This window comes from Semicossyphus pulcher, unplaced genomic scaffold (genome assembly GCF_022749685.1).
Source record: "Semicossyphus pulcher isolate SPU_LCO1_2020_fin unplaced genomic scaffold, fSemPul1.0.p SCAF_19, whole genome shotgun sequence".
Lineage (NCBI taxonomy): Eukaryota > Metazoa > Chordata > Actinopteri > Labriformes > Labridae > Semicossyphus > Semicossyphus pulcher.
In genome coordinates this window covers 6,609,223-6,634,575 of record NW_027211692.1, presented here as the reverse complement: position 1 = coordinate 6,634,575, position 25,353 = coordinate 6,609,223, and the positions used below count along the sequence as shown (strand labels likewise).

General features: G+C 40.1%; 1 protein-coding gene across 3 annotated transcripts in view; it reads right to left on the bottom strand.

The window, feature by feature from the left end:
• Nucleotides 1–6,202: 6,202 nt before the first annotated feature.
• The window catches only part of cadm2b (cell adhesion molecule 2b), a 140,757-nt gene continuing 121,606 nt past the window's right edge, over nucleotides 6,203–25,353 (bottom strand). For 2 of the 3 annotated variants that reach the window (XM_069668306.1, XM_069668308.1), the window contains 8 exons: nucleotides 24,803–24,955; nucleotides 23,276–23,413; nucleotides 15,769–15,927; nucleotides 15,381–15,471; nucleotides 15,018–15,196; nucleotides 10,224–10,250; nucleotides 8,339–8,461; nucleotides 6,203–8,224 (listed from right to left, as the gene is read on the bottom strand). In XM_069668306.1, coding sequence (XP_069524407.1) covers nucleotides 8,106–8,224; nucleotides 8,339–8,461; nucleotides 10,224–10,250; nucleotides 15,018–15,196; nucleotides 15,381–15,471; nucleotides 15,769–15,927; nucleotides 23,276–23,413; nucleotides 24,803–24,955 — 989 coding nt within the window. In that variant the 3' untranslated portion in view covers nucleotides 6,203–8,105. The remainder of the gene's footprint in view (nucleotides 8,225–8,338; nucleotides 8,462–10,223; nucleotides 10,251–15,017; nucleotides 15,197–15,380; nucleotides 15,472–15,768; nucleotides 15,928–23,275; nucleotides 23,414–24,802; nucleotides 24,956–25,353) is intronic. The other variant, XM_069668307.1, reaches the window with a different exon arrangement.

Below are 25,353 nucleotides of genomic sequence, written 5' to 3'. Positions count from 1 at the left end.
CTTGTTCTTGAAGCCCATTTTAGGAACTCTTTGTGAAAGTGATTTTTACATTAAACTTCATTCACACATGATTTACTGGTATTTTTCTTTTTTTCTTCATTTCAGACAATAACCCAATTCTGTAGGTCTATTGAACTGGTGATGCATATAATTGAATTAGTTTTGAACGTCACAGTGAGGTATTTCAACACAGGGATTTCATCACGTCTCTATGGCTGGCACTCTTTCACACAGCCAAGCTAATATAAATAGTATTGTTTTGAATTACTTGAAGCTGCAAACAGTGAACAGAAGGTTCTGGAAGCATTACGATGAAGACTTTCCAAACTTATGCTTAAAAAAATCCTGAAAAAGATGCACACAGCAGTGGCTTCATCCCACATTGTTCTGTAACTGATGTCGTCCCTTGCAATTGCTGAAATGTACCAGTAATTAATCCACAGTTCAAACTCTATGATAATACTCATCCAGAAATAATTAGTACAGTGTCTTTCTTAGATGTCGCACAGTGGTATTTTGGAGCATTAGTTATGCTGTGATGTAATACATTTAATAACAGTTAATTATTTTTATAATAAGGTACAACCTCCAATCATGCACACAATTTTTCACTGACTTTTTGTGAGATGCCATGAGACATGCACACAAACATATTAAAGTTGACTGTAATACATCACCGCAGCAGATTGAATGCGTGAGGAATGTCTTCATTTGTATCCACCAGTTGAAGTTGTGGTTGATTCTGTTGGTAAATCCATCACAAAGTCACAAGAGCTGCATAACAAAACTCTTTTTCACAGCGTATCAATCTGTTAATTCGCTTTGTGTTGCATTACCATTTCCAATTCAGCCAAAGTAAACTCGATAATCAAAGCAATTAAAACCACAATCAGTTTGTGTTTCCAAGTGCTCTGTGGAAACTTGGCCTGGCAGCTCTTTGGGATTCTGGACCTCCTCTCCTGATGACCCCTCAAGGTGAACTCTTGTATGGCTATCCATCCCATGAATACTAAATATGGCTGAATTAAACATTTTCTCTCTTCTCACCACTATTTAATCAGTTGTCTTACTGAGCTGTCTGTCTGGAGTAATCCCTGAGGCTCCCCATCACACTGACTGGCATCATAAAGACGACTGGCACTGTGCTCTGGAAGTATTCAAGCCTTAGCAACCCCACTGGTACTTCCCCTCTTTTTGTATGCTCTCTTTCATTTTAGCTCCTACCACATAAATCATAACAAGTTCTTTGCTTTATGTGGATGCTACATTATGTAGAATTAGAAAAAGTCTGCAGGCTGTAGAGACTGTTCTCGCTTTTGCTGAGAGTAATTGTCAATGTACAGAGCCAATAATCATGTCTACCTTCAACACTATAGTTCAATGTGGTTAATGACGTTCTTCTGCAACTTTGCTTAAAATTAATGCAACATAAAAAGGACAGTCATGAAATTCAAAAGCAATAACACACAGTGTGAGCAGGCAAGGGAATTAAATGTCTACATGTATGAAATACATGTGTATATGTGATCATTATACTGTGTGTGCAATAGATAAAATTACAGTGCAAAAACCAGCGCATTGAGCCAAAGCACATATTGTGTTGGCTAATGCTATTTTTAGCCAGGGCAATTAAACTGGATGACGTCCAATGGCACTTCTATACATAGAGAAAAAAAGGAAACAACCAGAGGAGGGAGAGAAGAACCTTGATGATAATGAAGCTGATGCCAACACGTGATGTCCACCCACATCCAGACAGCTGGCATCCTGCAGGCACAGCACAACCGTTTGTCAGAACCTTTTCTCTACGATGTTTACTCATCAATATGCTGTTTGCATTGGAGACTGTTTGTTATTTGAAAAGGAAATTGAATCACCGGAGAAAGACTGTTATGTTATCTTCATCAAATATGTAGTTGTTATTGATTTATATTCATTTCAATTTCTTAAATACTTTTCAATTTTGTCCTACCCATTAAACAGATGACTATCTGTCCTCACTACTGATAGCTTTCGGGCATCATTGAGTTGTCCAAGAACTCTTCACAATCATTCTCTTGTCTCATCAGTGATGTGATCAGGGCAGCTTTAATAATGAATGACAAACACGCCTCTAAAACAAGCAGTAAAGTAAAGTTTCAACCACGCAAAATGTTTTAACCACAGTTTTCAGGAACCTGACGACGTGGACAATTCAAGTTCTTCAGACTGTACAGACAACAAAAGTAAGGCTTTCAAAAGGAGCGGATAGCACATCATTTTCCCAAAAAGTTAGCCACTACCAAATCTCTTCCACATTCCTCAAGATATTTCCTGTGTGATCACACTCTCCAAGACTTCCATTAGATGTGCACATCTAATAGCATCTAAAGAAGCATCTGAAAAAGCTGCTGTAGATTGAACAACTACAAATACACCAAAGGGGAAAAGAATCAAAATGATATCTTTTGATAATCTCTGAGGATCAACACTTTAATAAAAGTGCGGCACTGTCTTTTCACTCCAAAGAAAAATTAATCTCTGTTATCAAACTAATGGTTAGATTTCCTATAGCTGTCATTTTATTGGCGGAACATCAGTTTCCCACTCTCTAATATTCCAACTTTAATTAAGCCTCTGGTGATTTCCTTGGAAGAATCTCAAGTGCTCAAATCCAAACAGATGGCACGCTATTTATTGCATACCTTATGCCACAGGTACTGACTTTCTCTACCCCCCAAAAGACGACCCAAGACAAGGCTTCCCTTAATGTACTCTCCTGGGCCTGCACGATTTAAATTCTGCCAAACAACACAGAAAAGTTTGTTTTAATTAGATCTAAAAATACAATACAGAATAAATCAAATGGCAGACAGACAATCCCAGGGCAGGCTATTTAAAGATGCACCACAGAGAATGTGAGCCAGTGTGGATGAATGAGTTTAAAATACAGTGGGTAGCCTTGTTCCAGTCATCAATCCACAGGCCTGCATGCGGCCTGATTCGAACAGCACAGCCGCTGCCTCACAAAGTGGAAGCCCTCATGCAGCAAACAAGGGAATTGTATCTGACTGTACACATTCATCTAGCCTAATGGCACGGTGATGCATCCAGGGGGATACACAAGCTCATGTTCTTTGTTCCACATCATTTGACTCCTTCTAACTTCCACTTGGCCCTGTCACAAGTGGAAGTGTGAGTGATCTGTTTAATCTCATCAAATATGATTAGGCAAAACACATCTCAAGATAATATCCTGCAGCCCTCCGATTCAGCAGCCATGCAGATGGGGCGTGAATGTTGCAGCTATAAGTCAAAAGGGGCCACGAGAGGCTGGGCTGTGCTCCACCTTGCGCTCCACAGGAGAATGCTGTTTGACAAACATTTAGGTAATCTACCTGAGGGTATTTTGACAAATCCCCAAGGTGTACCTGCAATGCTAGTTGGCATGATCATGAGATTTTCTGCAATGACTCCCTTTCCATGTTAACAGCAGTGCTGTAAACATGCTGTTATTATTCTAGCTTATTCTGTATTAAAGTGAGCTGTCAGTGAATAAGAGGAATTGGAAAAACTGTGAATTTCATCTTCCACAGGTCTGTTTTTTGCACCCCATCATTTGGTGCAGAGCAATGATTACACTAAACCCTTCGAAAATATATGTCCTGCCTGGCAGACAATATGACAGAGGACACAGTGTTAATAAAGTTTAAATGAAACACAGGTGATAGATATTTTCCAGTTGTGATAATTGTTATCTGTAAATACAGTACTGTCTCGAGGTTTGAAGGAATCATTGGGTTTCCTCACAGTGTCACTAATACCTATTAAATCTGCGTAAACATGATCCAGAGGACAAACATTTCTTCATCAGCTCTGTTCAGCGTACTGCTTTTGCTTGCAATCCCATCCACATCTTGGAAATCCTTTTATCCTTTTACTTCCTCAGCAAATCGCCCAGTGAATAACACAAGGCAATTTACATGCTTGGATAGTGAAAACAAGTGGAATTACTGTTACTTCTGCATAAAACGTTGTGCTGTTAATCCAAAAGAAGGAGCACTATTTGTGTCAGGGTTGGAGGGGCTTTTCACGCACAGGCTTGCTAAGGCTCCTCCAGTTGTCACTAATCTACAGAAGAACTGTGGGACAAAACAGAAAAAAGAAAGTCGTCCGAATTATAGTAAGAAACTTTTCTACTAGAGTCTTTATGTTGGGAGTACAAAGAAGAACATGAAAAGCACACCCAGATTGACTATTTAATGGTACAGGATTGGAAACTGCTCGAGAATTATTGTTCAAGATTGCAAAATCAGAATTGTGCTGTAGAGCTCGTATGTTTAAGTGTAATAATGTTTTTTAAGATATCAATTCGTCCCTGAAGGATTCTGTCAGAGACTTCTGTGCTGCTATGATAAGAGCTTATTGTGAGCTGCAGGACTGATATGGACCCTGCCTACAGGGTACAGTGAGGATCAGTTTCTGCAGTTTAGTAAGACTTACAAGGCCTCCTCAGAGGTCATGCTGTGATTGTTACATTGCCCAGGGTATGGTTCTCACATTTCAAGGGTAAAGAGAAAATCCATTTTCCAACTCACTATTTACGATTGCACGCGAGTGTCCCCCCCACAAATATCCAATTACTAAATTATGATTGATTCTTAGCATTATTTTCTGCCAGGCATTATTCAAGACAGTCCATCTCAATTTACATAGCTTAACGAAGCACTGAGCTTTTAATAATAGGAAGGAGTGTGATGGTGGGAGCTGATGTTTATTTGAACTGGCTGGGCTTTTGGTGGTAATGATTATGAAGTGAGCATGGGGAACTGTCTCTGCGAGAGGAGAGGGGGAGCGAGGCGATGTGTGTAGCAGGCAGATGGTTGGCCGGACAGTGTGTTGATAATGGCAACATTAGTCTGCTGGGAAGCAACATTATGCTCAAGGTCAATGGGAGCTGAAGAATGGAGGATCATAATGACACGAGGCCTGTGTCCTGGAACGAGATCTCTCTTTAAGGATGTCGTGATATTTAATATGAGCTCAGTGATCTGCACAAGGCTATTATCTCTATCCTCAGATTCCTCAAAGTTCATCTGTGCTACTGAAGCACAGCAAATGCACCATAAAAGGTGCTTTCTTTTATTTTTCTAAATTGGGAAGGTTTACTACACATTTAGTAACTAGATTACCATTAGACACTATAATCAACATTTGCTTTAGTCGGTTTGATGAGGTGTAGTTTTTAGAATGCTTGTACAGACCATTAGCCTTCAGGTTAGTGCATATGGCCTTGTTTGGATAATGTAAATACAATGCACATTTGCACTTCAAATTCTTGGAATACTCATTGTGGATCTTCCCATGTGTCTCTCATATACTCAAGGTGTGTTAATATGCGCTTGATTATGTATAGGCTGCATTTTTATGCATACTAATCCTCACCTACTGTATTTATCCTGCAGTAATCCTTATTTAGAGTTATTAAGTAGGCATGAATTCAAATACCTGCACCAATCTATTAATCAGTGATCCATAGTCCTCCTATATTTCACACCGTAACAAAGCCAACGTCTGCATATGTTTCATCCCCACATGTGTTCCCACTCTATTTTACTGATGCTGTCTTTTTGCTACATGTTTGACAGTTTGTCACATATTTAGCACATTTATTCCCTTTGTCTTGTCTCCCCTTAGATGATACTCCTCTCTGCTTTTTCAACAATCTAATTTCCCTGCGGGGATCAATGAAGATTTCATCTTAAGTGTTATCATTTCACTTCCAATTAAAGCAATCAGCTGTATCCTCACAATCCTGACCATAATGTCAAATCACAAAGTGCTTTGCCTCCAGTTGTCCTCACAGCCTTCTTCCTTTCTCAAGCTTGTTAAAACAAGGGCAACAGCAGCCTGCTGCGTTGACATCTGCGGGTAGTTTCACTTCAAGCATATCGAACTCAGCTCCAGCGAGACGGGGGAAGAATTTTGGGAGACTCAAGTCTTCCTTTTGTCACCCTGTATTAATGCACAAATCATGAGTGGAGCTGAGAGCCTCGGGCAATCTTCCTGAGGAGTTCATGGTTTTTTAATCCTTCAACACTTTGCATATATTATTAATACTAAAGGCTGAGTAATACTCGACAGTTTCAGGGAATAACAATTACAGTGCAGCTCTGGTCAAAGCACTGTCCATCAACATATGCTCCCTTTTATATAACTGTGGATATGCAGACTGATATTATGACTGTGGGTAATGTAATGCAATTCAGCAGCACAAAGAATTACTCTTGAGTGCATTTCAAAGTACAAACCTAGTCACAACAAAATGGCAGTTTTCAAGTTGTTCATATTTTAATCCGCACTTTGTCTCTCTTTTTCTTTTCTTTTTTTTTTTACAGTGGCATAGTTGAAAAATGAATATTCAATACTGAGAAAAAAGCAAACCTCACACATCCCCCATAAAAAGCAAATAAATTACAGCGATTAAAACTTTGTACAAAATGAGTTATTTATAGCATCATATCGAACTAACAAAATAACATGTATGAGCATTGGCAATGTGTTCAAATGTCTTTGATACAGTGACTTTATACAGTGAGGGGACGTCTGATTCACCAATGCCTCAACATGTCATTAGTACTGTTTGCAGCAAACTCAAAGGCCATAACGGTGATCCTTGTATTGTTTTCATGAGAAGTTACAGAATTAAAAAATGGAAAAGTTAATGTCAGACAACTACTTTAGTAACAGCAATAATATCAATCAATATATTATTATATAATAAATGTCATCAATCATAATAATAAATACAGATATTTTTGACCAGATTTTTTTTCCTTTTTTACATTTTAATCAATTCATTAGAATCCCTGTTCAATAAAATCTTCAGAAGTGTGAAAACAACCGCATCAAAGTGACGTGAACTGATATGACCTGAAATTAAACTCTATAACCGGTGTTTGATCTTTTACTAAAGTTGAATACTTACACATTATTTACACGCCATCAGGCAAAACGACCTCTTGTTAGATAAATGGGGAAAAAATGAAGACTTGTGAAATACTTTAAATACTTTAGATGCTAATATACAAATTGTAATGTGTCAGGGATCCCAAGATTCAACAATATTGTTCACCAATATTCACGTTAGCAAAGTATTTTACAGCAATATCCACACATTGAGCATAGTTGTTCAATAAAATTCAACATAAATAATGAACCCTCACAAGGTTCCACTCATTCAGTTTGGATCTTACATCAAATCGCCAACCAAAATTAAAGTTCCTCATCCATGACGAGAACTGCAACGGTACTGAAATCTTTATCACGTGTCGGACTCCGTCTCTCCATCTCGACTCATATTGAATCCTGAGACAAGAAACAGTTGATGCGTTTTCCCACCATGTTAGTCCTCAGACTTTTGTGCTTTAATTTTCTAACTTGTTCTCTGTTGGTACAAATCAACAGCATGTGAGAAAACTGATAATAAATCAATCAGCAGAAATATACAGACAGTGCCAAGAGGGGTTGGATTTTATCTAGAGACAATCACAGAGATTGTGCTTCTATGTTTTGTTTTGTCAGTATGACTTTTTGAATGTATGGCTATGGTGGGGTAAACGCCAGGAAACATCCAAAACCACGTTGTATTACCGAAAAGACTCTTCTGATGTAAATGTGTGACAACTGATTAAATCAACATATTTTGCTTTCAAGCAAAACCGTTTGAAAAGCTAAGACTTTACTTTCACTTGAGTTTAAGCACGTCACTCGTTGCTTCTGAATTTTAAAAAGTCTGCAAAAAGTTGTATACCAGGTAAAGTAAGAGAGAGTTGAGAAAACGTTAATGAAAGCACTGAAAGAAATGCAGAAAAATGTACAGCATTTAGGCACCGTGAAACTGAACTGGAAATAATCCCATTGTACATGGTTTACATTGATTACAAAAGGAGAAGGCTATATTGTCAGCGAATGCTTTGAAAACAAGCATTTCCAAGCATGAGCTTTCTGAAGAAGACAAAAGAATAAGTAAGTAAAGCAAAACCGATCGTGTAGTGGAGCTGAGGCAGCTTAAAATTTGCATGTCTGCTGTCAAAAGTTGTCATGAAACAAAGGAAAACAGAAGTCTAAATGAAGTACTCTTTCTTTTCCTCTGCATGCACGTGGTTTCCTTCAGCATTGATGATGGCTGTGTCTGCGTCAGGAGCGTCCTCTGCTCCTTTGGCCTCATGTGTTAGATACGTCCCTGTAGACACACAGAGCCACAGCCAGTTATCCTGCTGCTGGAGAGCACCAGACATACACATTTAATCCAAGCAAGAAAATTGTTATTCAAGGGAGTTCAAGTGACCTGTTTTACCTTTATGTCTGGCCAGATATCGTCCCAGAACTATTATCAGACACAAGGTGATGAAGACCACGACTGCAACAACACCGCCGATTAAAGCGTGGTCAGGTCCATGCTGTCCTAAAGCATTAGGGTCTGAAAAAAAGACAGAGATAGAGGGAAAGGAGGGAAGAGTGGAGAGATAATGTTAACACCTGCAAGATGTTTTGCTGCTTTCTAATGCAGCTGCAGACATTTCTTAAACAGCAATGAAAACATTTTACACCTGCAATTATCCTGAAAAAGTCCAGATGTAGCTCGAACACACAAAGCACAACATTCCCAAATGAGCTTCTGTCTTATGTGCTACAACCTAACATTGCTGCTGTGAAGTGCTTAAATTAAGGTAGAAAAGACATAATCATTTCAAATACCACAAATCTCTGCACAGTTCTAAAATGTGGAATTAGCAACAGCAAGATGCTGCAAGAAAATTGAAGTCTAGCTTTGAGTGGTGTTACATTTTCTTGCCAAAGCCTTATCACATGCTATCTTTTATGTTATCCCCTCGCTCGCTGGCTGATTTCTGCTGCTGAGGAGCAGCCTTTTTAAATAAGTGTTATTTAACATGAGGCATCCTCCAGGCAGAGAGCGAGCTCAAGGTTTCTCAAGCAGGAGCATGCCTTTGTGTCTGTCCTGTAATAAACTGTAAGTGGCTGTGTCTTTACTGTGCACCTTGTGTGCTCTCATTATCTCAAGCTGATGAATGGCTATGGCTTGTGCTCACTTTTGCAAAGTGACCCTGGAAAATGACGGCGGGAATGTTCCTACAAACCTCGTTATACTGCTCTGTTAACGGAATGCAACCCTCATTTTCAGCAACCCAAAGTGTGGGGCGTTAAAAAAAGAATGAAGTCGTGAAACATGCAGTTTATTATTTATTACTCCATGCAGACGAGAACCAGGATTGTTTTATCAGGGACTCACAAGCAGGCGCTTCAGACCGAAACAATAACTGTTTTGGAACAAAAGTTAATTAACTCAATTTTGGTTGCATGTCAATGGAAATAATGATCTGTTCAGGTGATTCCACTGTCAACAAGGGGCATAAGCAATTTTGGTATCACACTCGGCTGGTGCACACAGCTCACAGGAACGAGACAAGCTAAACTGCTCCTGCTGCACTGCAGCTGAACTTAACATATCGACACAACTGGCTACATATGCAGATTTCTCAGCTTTAAAAAAGGTGTTAAGACACTGATTATTCTCATGGCAATCCAAACCAAAAATTTAAACAAATTTTACTAATCATGAAACAAGAAACTAGTTACACAAAATGAAAACTCCAGATGTGTCAGTGGCACACAACACAGACATTTACTGTTTCCTTCCTGTCTCACATAGACACATTGCCAAGTACTTTAAACCTTATATGAATACAAATGTATTCAGATACATCCCATATAAAACTAAATCACTGCAGCTGCACATAGATTAGTTCATTAAAGTCCCAGTATGAATACGGAAAACAGAAATATTTCCCAAGATCTCTGTAATCACATTATGTTCCCTCAAAGAATTTGGACTTCCGCTTCCATTTCCTCGGTAACCACATGATCTGAAAACAAATATTTACACACCGGCACAGATACAATCTGCAGCCCAGCTCCTCTCTGATAGAGACGTCTGTTTCATTGTGCAAAGACAAACCAAGCCAGAAACATATTGTGTGATAACTTATGCAGCCTGTGACATGGCTGGAGACAAAGCAGCTGGCGTCAGCAGAGTGAGCATCCATGCATGGTGATGGTTTGGCTCATGCTGTGTGGAGGTCGTGATGTGTCCTGACCCAAATCCAGATCCAGCACCACACACTGTAAATCTGGCTTGCAATGACTGCTAGTGGGATATTTACCTGTTGTAGGCCCTGGAAAGTCTTTGGCTGTTGCCATGGTTGCAGACATTGACAGCAGTAGGGGAAGACGAGGGGAACAACACCGTGATAAGGAAGGTGACCACAAAGTTCAAAGGAAACATGAGATATTAGCATGGTCTTTTTTCTCTGTATTTTACTTTGACAGCATGCAGAAGTGACGGTAAGCGGAGCTTGCTGTCAGAGCCAAGTGCTTAACTGGAGTTACTGGAAAAGGTCACTGAGAGAGCAGCACAGGATACATCAACAAGGACAAGATGAAGAACAAAAGCGAACACACTGAGATTTTTTTTCTCTGACCTGGTGGGTATGTAGCTATGCAGATAGTTCTGATATTTGCTCAGGTTGAAAGATATCTGTCTAACATTTTAACTGTGGAAAAAAATGCTGTTCAAATTCATCGACCACCATTGTTTTATGGTGAAAGCCGATCTTACAGACAAATATCTCAAAACCAGAGGAAATAAAGCCAACACTCTCTGTGGCTTATAACACTAGAGGTAAATAGGAAAATGTGTTTGTTTTTTTTGTCCTTTGTGTCAACCAACCCTTTAACCCTTTAACCCTTTAATGTAGAGAGCATCAATCCCCACCTGAGTTTTGGGCCGGTGTGCAAAGACCACATGAACCCAGTCAATGTTTCACGTGATTCGGCTGACCGAAGGAAAGACCATAAACAATCCAGAGCTTAAAATATCACACCAGAAGGCTTTGAAAATATCTTATGAGGAAGGAAATTCATCAAAATGTTCACTCCACCTTAAAGAGAGTCTTAACGCATTTAAATGAAAAAAGATTTAGACATAAACTTTGTTTGTTTACAGGAAAACTCCACAGGCTAATTTCAGGATCATGGGTTGAATATCAAATTGAAACACATCCCAAATATAAGTCACCGTTGTGTTGTCTCTAAATGCTCAATGCTCTACTGAAGCTATTTTGACTATTAAGGCAAACATTACGCAGGTTCAACCTGCAGAGTGCCCAAAGCCACACACAACAACTCTAATTCCATTAGGAGAAATGAAGTGAAGTAAACACATGGAGCATGTCATTTTGATAAACATCATTCAAAGGTAATTGCATGTGCTCTTATTGTTTGGTCGTAATGGTAGAAACCATTCAGCCTCATAACAGAGTATAAACACTCTCATGTCTTTCATTTTCTGCTCCTGCAAATATGTAAATTTAAGCAATGGTTGACAAGCAGTAACAACCGGATGTGCTACGATGGCTGATTATTGTGAGCTACCAAAAATAAATCTAATCAGAAACAGTAATAAAATACAGGTGAGGCAGCAGCGCGGTGTATAAGAAACTAAAGCAGAAAGGAAAGAGAAAAAAAATAGAGTATTGAATTCATCCAGTAAAACAAAGCTATTTTCTAGCTCAAAGCCTAGTTGTTAGCTCATCAATCATCAACAGTGTCATGTTTGTGAGTGCATGGAGCGTTGAAGCGGGGCCATGGGGGGGATGCAAGCAGACCTGTGAACGCAGCTGTGACTGCCTATGCCTGATGCGAGAATGTCGTGTTAAAAGATTGGAAGAATAGCGGCTGGAGAGGGAGAGGAAGCATGGAGCTGAAGATGGAGGCACTAAGGTGATGACGTCTGCTTAATGAACACAGGAACAGCAAGGAGCCAAAACAAACCTCTCCACGGGGAAGAGGCTCAACATGAGGAAACTCAAACGGCACAAATCAATTACTGCACGTGGCTGGTAAATTTAATGTCTTTGACCTCAATGAAAACGGGCAAAATTAAACAGAAAAAAAAAAGAAACACAAAGTTACACAAATGACTCAGGCTTTTAATGAATGAATAAATTCTTTTAGCAACATTTCTGAGGTAGAAAAATGAGTCACAGATGGAGGACTCACATTTCTGACATTTATTGCATTTTCAAACTATTAAGAATGGTGGGTAAATAAGGTGTCGAGCTTTCGGACATGAAAATGTACAATGAAAAAGTGAGATATGGGTGAAGTGAGTCTGCAGCGCACAGACGCAATCATTTCTCAACTGTATTTAACCAAACTACTATCCGTTATCATCTCTCAAACATCTTACTCAGAGTAATTTTCAAACGCCGTTTCTTTGCTTTATTTAATGCAGTGTATTAAGGGGCATAATTGCAGACGGTGATAAATTGCAGTAGAGCGATGACATTTATTGCTTCTCAGCTCTCCTGTCATTAGCAAATTAGGCTTAGAGGCTGAGACGATCCGGAGAGACCCGGGAAGTATTCAGCCAGACACGGTGCAGCTCTGAAGAATGACTGTCATCATCAGTGGAAATGAGCCCGTCTCACACATCTTTTACCCGCTTTGACTACATTTTTCATCCTTCCCGAGTACCCAGGACCTTTGTGTTCAGTGTGAGAGGGCTGCTTAGAAGTTTGCCTTTTTCCTCATTTAGTCTGACAAAAAGTAGAAGCATGCAAAATTCCAGGTTTCTTTATAATTTGAGATAATAAAAATATTTTACTGCCAGTGAAATTTAAAGACTCTGGTCCAGCACACGGCTACCATATATGAGAGCATTGTATAGTATAGCCTGACATGACTGCCTGGCCTGTTCAATGAGCACGATGAAAGAAGAGACTTGAGTTAACAAAAGCTGAAAGGACGAAGGTGTCATCCTCCTTTCCCTCGTTTTTTACCCATTGAAGGCCTTCCTCTCCCTGAAAACCTCTTCCTTTAAAATCGAACAAAGAAGCTGCTGTGCATCCACTAACTGTGTGTGAGCTTGAATAAGTCCGGCGTCTGAGCTGTGATAAGTCGCTCCCAAACAAACTGCACTGACGTGTGGGACTGTTTAATTGGCAAAAACAGAAGCAAATAAATCCATGTTGAATTTTAATATTCTGTCCTTGTTTTTGTACTTTAACTTGGCTGTATTTGATAAACGTTATAAACATGTGCTGCAGAGGCCTTAATGATCCGTTTCCTGCACCATGCTGTCTTTATTCTCTGAGCAGCTCCACTGTCTCGGGATTAACTTATCTCTCCTCCAGGCAGTACTGGGAAGCTAAATTCTGCATCCTTAACACTTTTTTCACCGTTTCCTCTTAGGGACTGCCCAAAAGCTGAACCGGTGTAGCAATATTTACAGTACAGGGAGGTAAACTGGGTTATCCTGCACAATGCAGAGGCAAGATTTGGATGTAAATTTTAAGGTAACGGTCTGCAAACTGGTGACCAGCATACTACAGATAATTTCTTGCATTACTGTTGGTCCAACAAATGGCAATAGCTTTAATTTCATATATCTGGACCTCGTGATTGTATAAAATAACATTACTATTATTTTTGAGGTCAGATATTGGATGCCATCTTTTACCATTGTATTATTGTAGCTCCATTTACAACAAATTATGGATAATCATTTTACAAACAGTCGGCTGTGGCCCAAAGAGGTAAGGCAGGTTTTACATTATTCGCAGGGCTGGCGGCTCCATCTACACGGTGAAGTATTCTTGAACAAGTCACTGAACCTGATTTGGTGCAACCTGATGGACTGCTGCCCTCAGTGTGAGTGTTCACGGGTGAATAACCAGCAAACTGAAAAGCACTTTGTCCTACTAAAGATGAAAAGTACTGTATTAGTACCACTAATACAGTACTTTTCCATTTTCATTTTTTTTTAAGATGACATTTTTTGGCCTTCCTTTATTAGATAGGATAGCTGAAGATAGACAAAAGCAAATGTGGGGAGGAGAGAGTGGGAGATGACATGCACCAAATTACAGGCAGACAGGGAGTCGAGCCTGGGACCAGCGTGTCGAGGACCGCAGCCTCTGCACACAGGGCGCCCGCTCTCCCACCTGAGCTCTACCAGCACCCCCAATTGGTGGAAATTTGAGAGAGTTGCAATTGTTACTGTGTTCCTGGCAGCTGAGAATCTTAACTAACTTAAGTCGTGTTATCAATCGCAGCGAGCATGTCTGCTTTGTTGTTAGTCACCACGGAGTTACACATTTTTGGAAGATCGTGTGTTGGAACTTTTCAAATCAATCCGCTCTGTAACTGCATGATCACACAAAGATAATATAGTTGTGTCTAAAATGTAAAGTTTAAATGTATTTAATGTTGGGGCGCCGTGTAGCTCAGCGATTTAATTGCACGTGTGCAGAGGCTATAGTCATCCAGCACTCTCTCTTCCCATGTTTCTGACACTGTCCACTGTCCTCTCACTCAATAAAGACATAAAAAGGCCCAAAAATTATCCTAACAAAGCCCAAAGTATTCAAATTACAATTAATATTTTGCTGGGAAATTGTTAATTCTTTGATAATTCAAATTTAAAACAAGCAACAGTTATGCTTTCTTAAATATCCACTCATTATCCATGTTATGCTCATTCTTCACATGGTCCCAGGGAGTCTATTTGGGCTTACATTAATGAATGAATCACCAATGACTGGAGTCAAATGTTCCTTCCATTTATCATGTCTCTAAACAGTCATTTTGATGAGCAAAATATCTGACAGAAAAATTGTCATTCCTGGAGAAGCTGAACTTCATCTTCCCTGGTTGATAAATCTTTTATATTGAGGGTTGCTTTTGGTGCTTTCTTTATGATTTATCTTTAGGGTAAGACACTGACAAACTGACAACTCTTCAGAGACTGAAGAGACTGACAAGCACTCTGTCAGTTTTGCATCTTTGTAATTGACACCAACTATCTTGAGTGAGCACAGAGTGTACTGCAAAGCATTGAATATGAAGTAACAGCTAAACTGAATCTGCAGTAAGACTAGAAAGAGGCTACACACCATATACAAACAGTATATATTCAGCACTGCTGGTCCCCAGGTGGTTGCTGCCCTCGCAGCGGTAAGTGCCATTGTCTGTTTTGTTTAGTGTGGTGATGGTTAGTTCTCTGCCCTCCACAATCATACGCTCAATGTCTGGCAGCTCCCCTCCATCTTTAGACCACAGCACGGGGTCAGGTCTGGGAAAGGAAAAAAATAAAGACAATATTTTCTTTTTTTTATCTTGCTGCTTTCTATTTCCTACATGTGAAGAAATAAACAAACTGAAAGAGTGAAGCGAAATCACATTTCAAGTCCAAAGTTTGCCTCCTTTCATTCTAGAAGCTGACACCAAATTGAAGTTGTAAATGAATGCCAACTTACATTGGGTTGCCTCTGGAAACACACTCCAATTTGAAGTATTGCCCTTCCTGTGGGATAATCAGTGAATGTATGATTTCCAGATGGGGAGCATCTGTGAAGAGGAGACAGAAAAAAATCCAATGCTAAAGCAGAACTGTGTGTTTGAGGCTCCAACACTGACAAAGTACAACAGTAGTTAGTTCTTTACCCATTGGGCAGCTTTTAGCTTTAGCCCATATCCCTGTTCTGCCTGGTACTAATCCCTTACCTGCAAACTAATCCTGCACTAATCCTGAGCAAATGCAAAGCTAAACCTGCAGACATAAATGTAATCTCAATCCTTGTCTTTCTTCTCAATGCTAATCTTACGCCTAATCCAGCTTTCGAGGGTGTGTATGACTGCACTCACAGTGGACCTCCAGGACCTCAGTCGTCATGTAGGGGTTGGACAGAGACACGTGCTCCACACTGCAGGTGTAGGCGACGCCATCGTCTTGTCTGTCCACATGGAACTGAAGGCTGCTCCTCACTGTGAAGGATTTTCCAGTGGCATTTGCCTTCGTAGAGCCTGCAGAGAGTCACAAAATGGGTGCCAACCACTTTTAATTAATAATATTTTTGGCAAAAAGGTCTGGGTTTTGTCAAAGCCCTTCATGCAAGAAATTATTTTTCAAAAAAAGAAGCAGAGAAAAACAGAAACCAGCTTGAACGTTTATGAAAATGTGAGAAACATGAAATTTTACTTCAAGATTTTGCTTTTCTGACACAGACAGCTGCAGTGTTGTTGTTTTTCTCTGCATCTCCTTTGAGGGGGAGAATCCTTGGCCTTTGAAAGTCAAGTCAAAGTAGAGTGAATAGTGAGGGGAGAGCAGTACGAGCGTTGACTCGGTTGGTTGGGTGTGTTTGCTCCTCCAGGACCATCTCTCAAACATCCCAGTCAACACAAACAGGCACGCACTCCCCCGGCAGCGCGGGATGGATTTCCATAGTTGGAGTCACACCTTTTCTTTCTTCCGTCTGCTTTGTCTTACTTTCATGCCCAGACATTCACCTTTTACACAGCTTCAGATCTCGATTTGTGCTTGTTTCTCCCTGCCCTGTGTTGTCGTCTTCATTTTGAGATGCCTCTTAACTTATAATTGGAAGCATTTCTTTGTAATTTACTGCTGCTCTGCTGTCAACGCCTTGTGTGGCGGCGTCTCCAAAAACAGCTGTACAAGATTATCGAACAAGGCAAAAAGAACAACATGACGACAGCCTCAAATGGACTTTCACATGAGACGCTACTGTTTCCTCACCCTCCTCCGTGCACTACATCCTCCCCCCTCCGCCTCTTCCTTTGCTTTGACTTTCTGCCATCCAGTGCAAACCCACCTCAGTCAATACACGTGTATGTACTTACTTCACTCCCTCACTCACAAATAACACACACGCACACAAAAGCAGCACATGAATGGTTCAATCCCTTGGTCTATGAAATACTAAAAGCCCCTTGCAATGAAACCCAGATCACTCATATCATCTTCACTTTGTTCTGATCTGTCCCATTTGTTCCACTCCACTGATTCTCTTTGATTTTCTAATGTGCAGGAGGATTAATATTTTATAGGACTTTACAGTGAAACCACGAACCCAACTTTGACTGCAACTACTACTGTTACAACTACTACTGCTAGTACAACTACTAAAACAGTTACTGTTTCTACGTATTTTTCACATCTTTAAAGTAATCTTGAAGATTTTCATTTAAATAAATGTCTGTTAAGTCTCTATCTATCACTGAATGAGGTAACACAATGGTGATTGAGCCTATGGCCCACTGATGGAAGCCTTTACATTTGCAGTATTACAGACTGGGTGTCTGTGGCGACTTTCATGGAAAAAATCACAAGCTAGCAGTTAGTGATGCGTTTTCAATCAGCCAGCAGTGGTTGGTCTGCCAGAGAGGGTAGGCGGAGCTAAGCGGCTGCTTTTCCGGTCTCTGCAAGTGTTGCAACTAAACAGCAATCAACTATGGCTGAACAAAGAAAGAAAATATCAATGACTACAGATACAACTTCAAAAATAAGTGAAAATCCAAAGAAAAGAAAAACAAATTTGACGCTCAGATGAAGGCAAACAGTCTAAAAAGGAAAGCGACCGTCAGCGAGGGAAATCAAGAGTCACAAGAGTTACCGTGGACGTCACACATGCAACACTGTCTGGATATCTGCGAAGTGTGCTCCCGCAATTACCGTTTATCACCATAGGTGCCGCCAAAGAGAACGAAACCGAGATCTTCAAGATTAACACTTTAAGGTTCTGCTGATAAAATATAATTCTTATTTTGTTCATACTATTTGATTATAATGATAAAAGCCTGAAATTATCTACACATGATAATAGTTTGGGTGTCTCTAACTTTGTCTCAAAAGCTTGGAAGAAGAAAGAAAGATCAACTCATTTTTTAATCTATAATTTCATTTCCATTCTACTGTTTTTTGTTTCTTGACCTTTTAGGAATATTTAAACGCACTAAATCAGAAACAGGAGAGAGAAAAAGAAGAATATAAATCCTCGAGGAGGAAACAAAGAAATAAAGTTCACCATTTCAGTCTCTCTAGCCTCAGGATATCACGCGCTTGATGATTAATGCATCACAAATTAGATTATTTCAGAGGCCTAATTTCAAACATCACGTATCATTTGAGCAAACAAGAAAGTCAGAGGCCTTGCATTTGCAAGCCAAAGGCCTTGCATCTTGCCCTGAAGTACAGAGGGGGGATAGTAAGTACCTCTGTGGTGTCAAACACAAATCTCTCCAGCTTTTCCCCTCATTCATCACGTCGCCTGCAGCATCAGAGCTGCCACAGAGAGGCTGTCAGTCTGTTTCAAGGCGGCTGCTAGCATCGCCACAGAGCACGCTGAGGCAGCTTTCATAAGAATGCGAACGTGCCCAGGTTCACCCGCTTCAAACCAGAACCCCGAGAGGCAAGCAGATCTGCATTCAGGCAACTGGGGGCCCTGCTGTCATCATCACCTCTGAGTCTGTTTTAATAAGGAGGAGGTTCAGAGGCAGGATTAGAGTTGGCCTGTATTAGTTTTAAACTGTTCATAGGGTCAAGTTGTCCTCGGCCTTGAAGATTAAACCAAATAACAATTTCAGCCTTTGTTTATTTCATGAGGGCAGGAGAGGCCTTCTCTAACAGCGGATTCATGTTTTACACTTTTCAAAGCTGTGCTACTTTAATGCCAGAGTACTGCAGAGTTTTCAACCAACTGCCTTCTGACCAATGAGCATTAAAATGTTTGTAGAAAATGTTCAGTGTGCAATTTCATTCTGTGACCTACTTTATAAATTAACTTGCTGTTGAATGCTGTTAAAGTGTAAACAAACGCCTCATTTAGCAGGTGTGAGGCGCTTTAAAGGTTTGTAGTTTAATGTTTGGTAGTTGCGGGGTAAAAGGGGCATTAGTGTAAAGGTAATTGCAGGTAAATTGTGTTTGGGTTTCTGCGTGAGATGGCAAACAAAGTCGATCTTCTCACAGTCTGAATCAATGTGGGTTTGGTAGCAACAAACAATCTTTATCCATGCTAACATGGCTTTCATCCACTCATTTGGACTTATTGTCTATCATTATGTATAGTTTGATATTTATACATTCTCATATTTTTTTGTTGTATAATGAAATTTTAAGAGCTGCTGTGGTGTCTTGGTTTATTTTCCAGAGGCTTAAATATTTCAGTGACGACTTAAACTTAACATTAAAGTAGTTTTAACGCTGTTAGACCAATAAAAACAGCTCGGGATGAAACCATTAAAATGTAATATGAATAAAAATGTAATGTAGTGAAGAGCTCTGGTGCGAAAAATATAACTACTTGTAATGTTGTCTATTGACGACACAGCGGCAAAGACCATTTCTTTATAAAACACATTCATCTCATGTGTTTTATATTTCTGCTCCATCAGAAGATGAGACTGGTGCTTAAACCGTGGCCAGGGAACACTGTGTCAGACGTCTGCCGTTGATCAGTTGAGCTTTCCACCCCAAGCAAGACGTCAAAGGAAAATAACCATGTGCATATGGTGACTGATGAAGGCAACATGAGAAAAATGGCTGAAAATGTGAAATCATCAACTGATAAGAGAAGGGATGCGCACAAAATATTTTTTTAACAGGATAGTTACATTTTTATTTCTTGGGTTTCACAATGGCACCACTTGTGTTTGATCAAACATTTGGCCGCCTCGGCCTAAACTTCAAGGCCCTTAAACTTTATGCATTTATAAATGTTTATTTTGTATCTAAGCTGTGAAGGGGAAAACAGATTGGTTTGCACTTAAGTGCTGCTCGCTGTGGAAAAGCGAGTGTACATTGTCTAAAAATAGCTCAAAACCACCAACTAATGCAATAAATGTGAGAAAACACCTTGAGGTTCTGAAACATACGGCGGTACATTCTTGTAATGTGGCTCATTTGTAAAACTCTCAGATGTTTCCCCTCCACAACTAAGAGAGCAGGAAAACAAAGGTGATAGTGTTTTGAGGCTTCACAGATGGCCGCCTATGATTGACAAAATGTCGTGGTTAAAGGGTACGTTAAAATGTTCAGCGACACATAGATAATTCCTACTGATGACCACAGGTGTTGAATACAACAGACACATCATTCTTCCTCTCATATCAATGTTGTCCTGCTTCAACATGGAGCTAACTGAAAATAGCATCAGATAAAAAAGAACATGCCAATGTTTATGTTTCTGATGAAGGGGGAAAAAGGCCCATTACAGTGGAGACGTTAAAAGGAGCAGCTCATGTTGTAATGGAGGCCATTTGAAGTTAAAGTATAATTGCTTTGAGCTCGTTTTATAAGGATGAAGTTTCCTGATGATTTAAAGTCAGTTTTGTTTGGTGACAAAAAGATTCAAACATTGAAAGTAGTCTGCTGACACATTGCACTGATTTGCATGTGAAAATATTTACCACAGCCTCGCTATCTGCTACAGTAGATGCTGTGTACAGGAAACACTGTGATCATCAGATCTCTGCAGATTAGAGAAACATGTAGTGCAAATATGAATCAGCTGGACTCATTTGTGTCTTCGGTGGAGAACATATCTTTCCACTGGCGGGAGAAAGTTTCTGCTTCTGTTGCTGTTCAAAAGCTTTGACAATTAAAAGTTGCAACAAAAAAACATGCTGTTAAAAATTGGATGTGAGGACTTCAGGGTGGAACGTTGAAAATAAAAATGAATCGTTGCTCTGCTTGATCTTACAGAACACGATGTGAGCCTGATCCACAACAAAGAATGACACAGATTTCACCCCAAAATAATGACAAACATAATGATATATACATTTATTATCTAGATTTAGATGTCTCGTCTACATAAATGTAAAATCATTCACTGTGTTGGAGCTGTTGAGTATTTCAATATGCCTTTGTCACTGTGAAGAAACATGTCGGCCCCTTTATGTATGCAAAGGGAGTGACAGTGGGTGGATTCTTTCCTCCATAGATTATAATTTGATGTCTGGCTGTCAGTCAGAGACACAAGTCATTTGTATGGCTCTATAAACTGCAAACAAATTATTTGACAATGGATGACACTTGCATTTTGAGGTTTGTAAGCCTGTGTGCTTCCAATATAAATGGTTGAAAAACAAATCATCATAGCATGAAATAAATGTGACATGTTTTTGCTATTACACCTGCTGTCATCTTGGAGCTTTGTAGACTGGTCCCCCCAGTGGGGATAGATTTGATTGACAGCAGACACCGACGGCAATGATCTACCAGAGAAGACCCAATGGCAAAACATGCTGCTCCCAGCACATCCTCGCGAAAGAAGGCTTTAAAGCAGCACCTATAAAAGACTTGCATCCGGAGCGCTGATTGACATTGCTCCTCTTTGACACTTTGACATGGAAATGAAGTTTTTAAGTCGAACCCTCCAGTCTCCGCTTTGTTCTTTACCTCTTTGACTTGGAGATGCATCACACCAGGTATGTTTGCCCAAGCGGCTTCATAAAAATCCAGCATATGCAGGTAAAACTAATAAAATCACATTTGTATACATGGCACTGTTAGGGGCACACTCGGGGCACATTATGATTTTTAGAGATATGCTGTTCACACAACACGCATCCAATCTATTATATACATCAATTCATGCCTCAACTTATATGTAAGGATGTTTTCATTGTTTAAATCCTCCTCCTTGAATGTATTACATTTTTATTTTTACCCACTAGAGACAGTAAAATGAAGCTATGTAACCCCGTTTGAACTACAGTTTGACATTTGTTTTATGCGCACACATCCATCCATATATGTTAATAGAAAGTTTTAAGCTTTAAAGATTTTTTCAAGCACATCTCCAGACATGAGGCAAAAAAAAGAGATCATCTCAGAGCCTCTTGAGATGGACAGCAAGTGTGGTTGTGATGCTGTGTGCCAGCTCTCCACTGGCCTTTCAGGAGTCTACGTGCATGTCATTTCAACAAGAAAACTTCATATCCCAGCCCCACTCCCATCAATCATGCTGCCATGTTGGGCAGACACAGACAGAACCACCAAGAAAAAAATTCTCTGGTGCAAATCTTCAATAAAGAGCAACTGTCACACTGAGTCTCCGCAGCAGGCTCCATTACATTAAAGAGCTGCACGCAGCTTACCTCTGCCATCAAATTGAGGAAAAACATTCCATTGCTATTTTTTTATGTTTTTGTCTTCTTTGTACTTTCTTAAAGCAGAAATAAGAGCGTGATAAAAGCTATAAAAACACAGAGTACTAAGCTTCAGAGAGTTTGGAAAGAGGTATACAAGAAAGTGAAAGCTTGGAAGGCACACAGTGTGAAAGCACAGAAAACTTCTGCTGGTTTAGTGTGATCAGCACACATTACACTGCACCATCTGCTGCCTAATGCATTGTCTGTCACTGTGTTTTACAGTCTGGATCAAGCTAGTTAAGTGGCCTTTCTGGGTTTGCATTCTCATATCCTCATTGACTCGTTTGACAAATCGAATTGCAAGTAAATAAACAAAATACCTTAATGCCACTTGTGGGACAAATAGGATGACCAGAATAATTTTGAAAAAAGGTTGGCAGCACAGACATTTTGAAGCATTGAGGAACCTTAACACGTGTGTGTCCTTTTAGGTGAACACAAAACACGAAGCCCGCAGCACGTCTCACACTGTGAGCATGAAATCTTTGTGCTCACAATCTGAACTGTCTCACAATCTGACTTTTCGTCTCTGGGAATAGTCTTGCTCTAAAAAACGATTTCTCCTGGGCATACTTGACTAGTGTTCAGATGATTTATCATATTACAGGTCAATAAGTCGATCAGTAGAAAATGAATTGACAAAATTCTGGCAACAAATCAACTGTTAAAGTAATTTCATCACGCATGCTGGTTTCAGCCTCTAAGAGTTTTCTGCTTCTCTGTTCAGTTATTATGAATTGGATGCGAGCAAGAGCCAAAGAGAAAAGCCTTTTTTTTATAATCACATTTAGAACTGCCTGATTGATTTCGTTTTCTATTAATCAGCCAGTCGAGTGCATCATTACTTCAGTGCCACCAGCAGTGAAAACAGAATGCTGTGCAGAGCGTGTTGTTGATGTACATTTTATAATTAGAATCAATAACAGGCACTCCTATATGTCTTCACCTTGGTCAGGTAGTGAAATGTGGACGGCTCCGCTACAGTCCAGCTAAATCTGGACGGCTTCCAAAGACAGCAGGAAAGCTGGCTGTGAGCCAGGCGAATCATGGCAGCGCTAAACCCTGGCCGGAGGAACAATGCATGAGTATGAGCACAAAAGGAATGCAGCAGCTGAATGACTTGACAGTAATGAAGTCTCCAAGAAGGTACAAGTGGTAGCAGAGGACACAACGCTCTGTGAAATCCACACCACATGCTTACCTTGGACCTCCTTGTCATTTCTGAACCACCGGATGTTGGCAGCTGGTTTGCTGCCCGATGTGGTGCACGTCAGGGTGATTACGTCCCCCTCCATGGCAGGCTTGGTGAATCCTGTGATCTCTGGTCGTCCTGGCACTCCTGGGATGCATGGAAATAGAATTATAAATAAAATGCAGAAAACGTGTTCACAGTGTGAGGAGCTGAGTTTTAATCCAGTGAGAGGTAGAGTCTGTGTTCCACTGACAATTAAAATGAATCCCTGTATGGCAAAATCTATCTTCAGGTATTCAAACTCTTCTTCTCCCTTTGAAAAGATTTAACAAAACATTTTCTAAATATTTTTACTGAGGTTTTTTTAATGCGGGACAAAACATTATTGTAGAAGTATTACAACAGTGACAACTTCCTAATGGGAAACCAATGACTGTATATATACAGTAGATGGACGACGCCAAAATAGCCCCTGTGACGGGCGCTGCCATCTTGCACTAGTGACGTCATTTGGAGTCAGAGCTGTACAGTAGCGATTTACCAAAACACACTCTTAAATTACTGAAAAAAACAAGCAAGGATCCCGCACATCAGTGTGTTTAACAGCAGAACAGCTTCTTGTGTTTGTCTGTAGCAGACGTTCACAGATATGGAAACTTCAATGACTGTAGTGATTGTTTTAGTTACGTCTCCTCTCACCGTTCCTCCTCTACTCTGCTCATGTGGAACAGATCTGCATTTTGTCAGCAGAGCTGTCAATCATCCTTTTGACAGCATCAAATAACTAATTAAAATAAACTTGTCAGAAAAATGAACACTTGAACGATTAGCTATAATGACAGAAACCATGTTTGAGAAAAATGTATTTGTCGTGTATTTAGATTTTATAGTTTGACTCATGTCCCATCTGTTAACATGGAGGAGGCAGGCTTTATGACCTATACTGCAGCCAGTCAGCAGGGGGCGCTCGAAATATTTTGGCTTCACCTTTAGGGAGCTGTCATGTAGTCCATCTTTTTATACAGTCTCTGTGGGAAACTAAATATATACAGACCTTTTCAGATTATTAAAGAAAAAAATCCACCTAAATCCTCCCTTCAGGTTTCTGTTGCTACTTTCTGCCTGGTGGCTGTGAGATGTCCGACGAAGGTCATCTTTCAGAGACGTATGTCTAAATAAATGTACTGTAAGTGTTGACAGCGTGTGGGAGTTGACTTTTGTTTTTCTTCTAATTCTGCACATCCCTCCACACAACTGTCTGTCTTACACACGTGTAAAAGGTTTAGTTTTTTGTGTCTGTCCAGTCTGAAAAGAAAATATTAAAATAGCAACACTGCTAGCTTAACTTATATCCTCTCTTCTAGTAGACAAGGGTGAAATGTAATTTAGAAATGTCATTTTTTCTAAGTTAAAGGTGTATGGTGTAGAAGAAACTAAACTATGATTTAAAATGTATGTTTTTCACACTGTCAGAAAGGGAGGAATTCGCCAGAAGTGATTGGCCTGTGGAAACTGGGCCAAAGCAAACATGCTCACCCAGAACAGTGAGAAAGGCCTTGGTGGTCTTGACAGGCATGGTGAAGAGCGAGCAGGTGTACTGGCCCTCGTCTGAGAGGCTGACGTCACCGATTCTGATGGTGAGCTCCTGCGACGAGGCTCGCACCAGCTCGATTCTGTGGTCCCTCAGAGCTGCGGAAGGAAGAAGAGCACAGAAATAGAGCTCAGTGACGGCTGGTGATGACAATTAACTTGCACAAGTGTCATTTGTAAGTCAGATGACCTTTTTCGGAACAGGGTGAATGCATTGTGCTTTCAGTTATTCCAAACAGTTGTCAAATGCAGCAAGCACGTATATTGTGGCCAATGGTTTGAAACATTGTCTTTACATTTGCATTCTAGGCAGAAAGTCGTATTCGCAGTCAGTATGAGTACAGAAGACATCAGCAGGAAGCAGTGAGGCGGAGCAGCACAAAAAGCTCAGAGACCCAGATTACAATATCTATTTAGGTAATCACTTACATTCCAGGTATTGATTTACACTCACATTAACACTTTTAGCAACTGGCTCCATCTGTGAACTTTCTCTC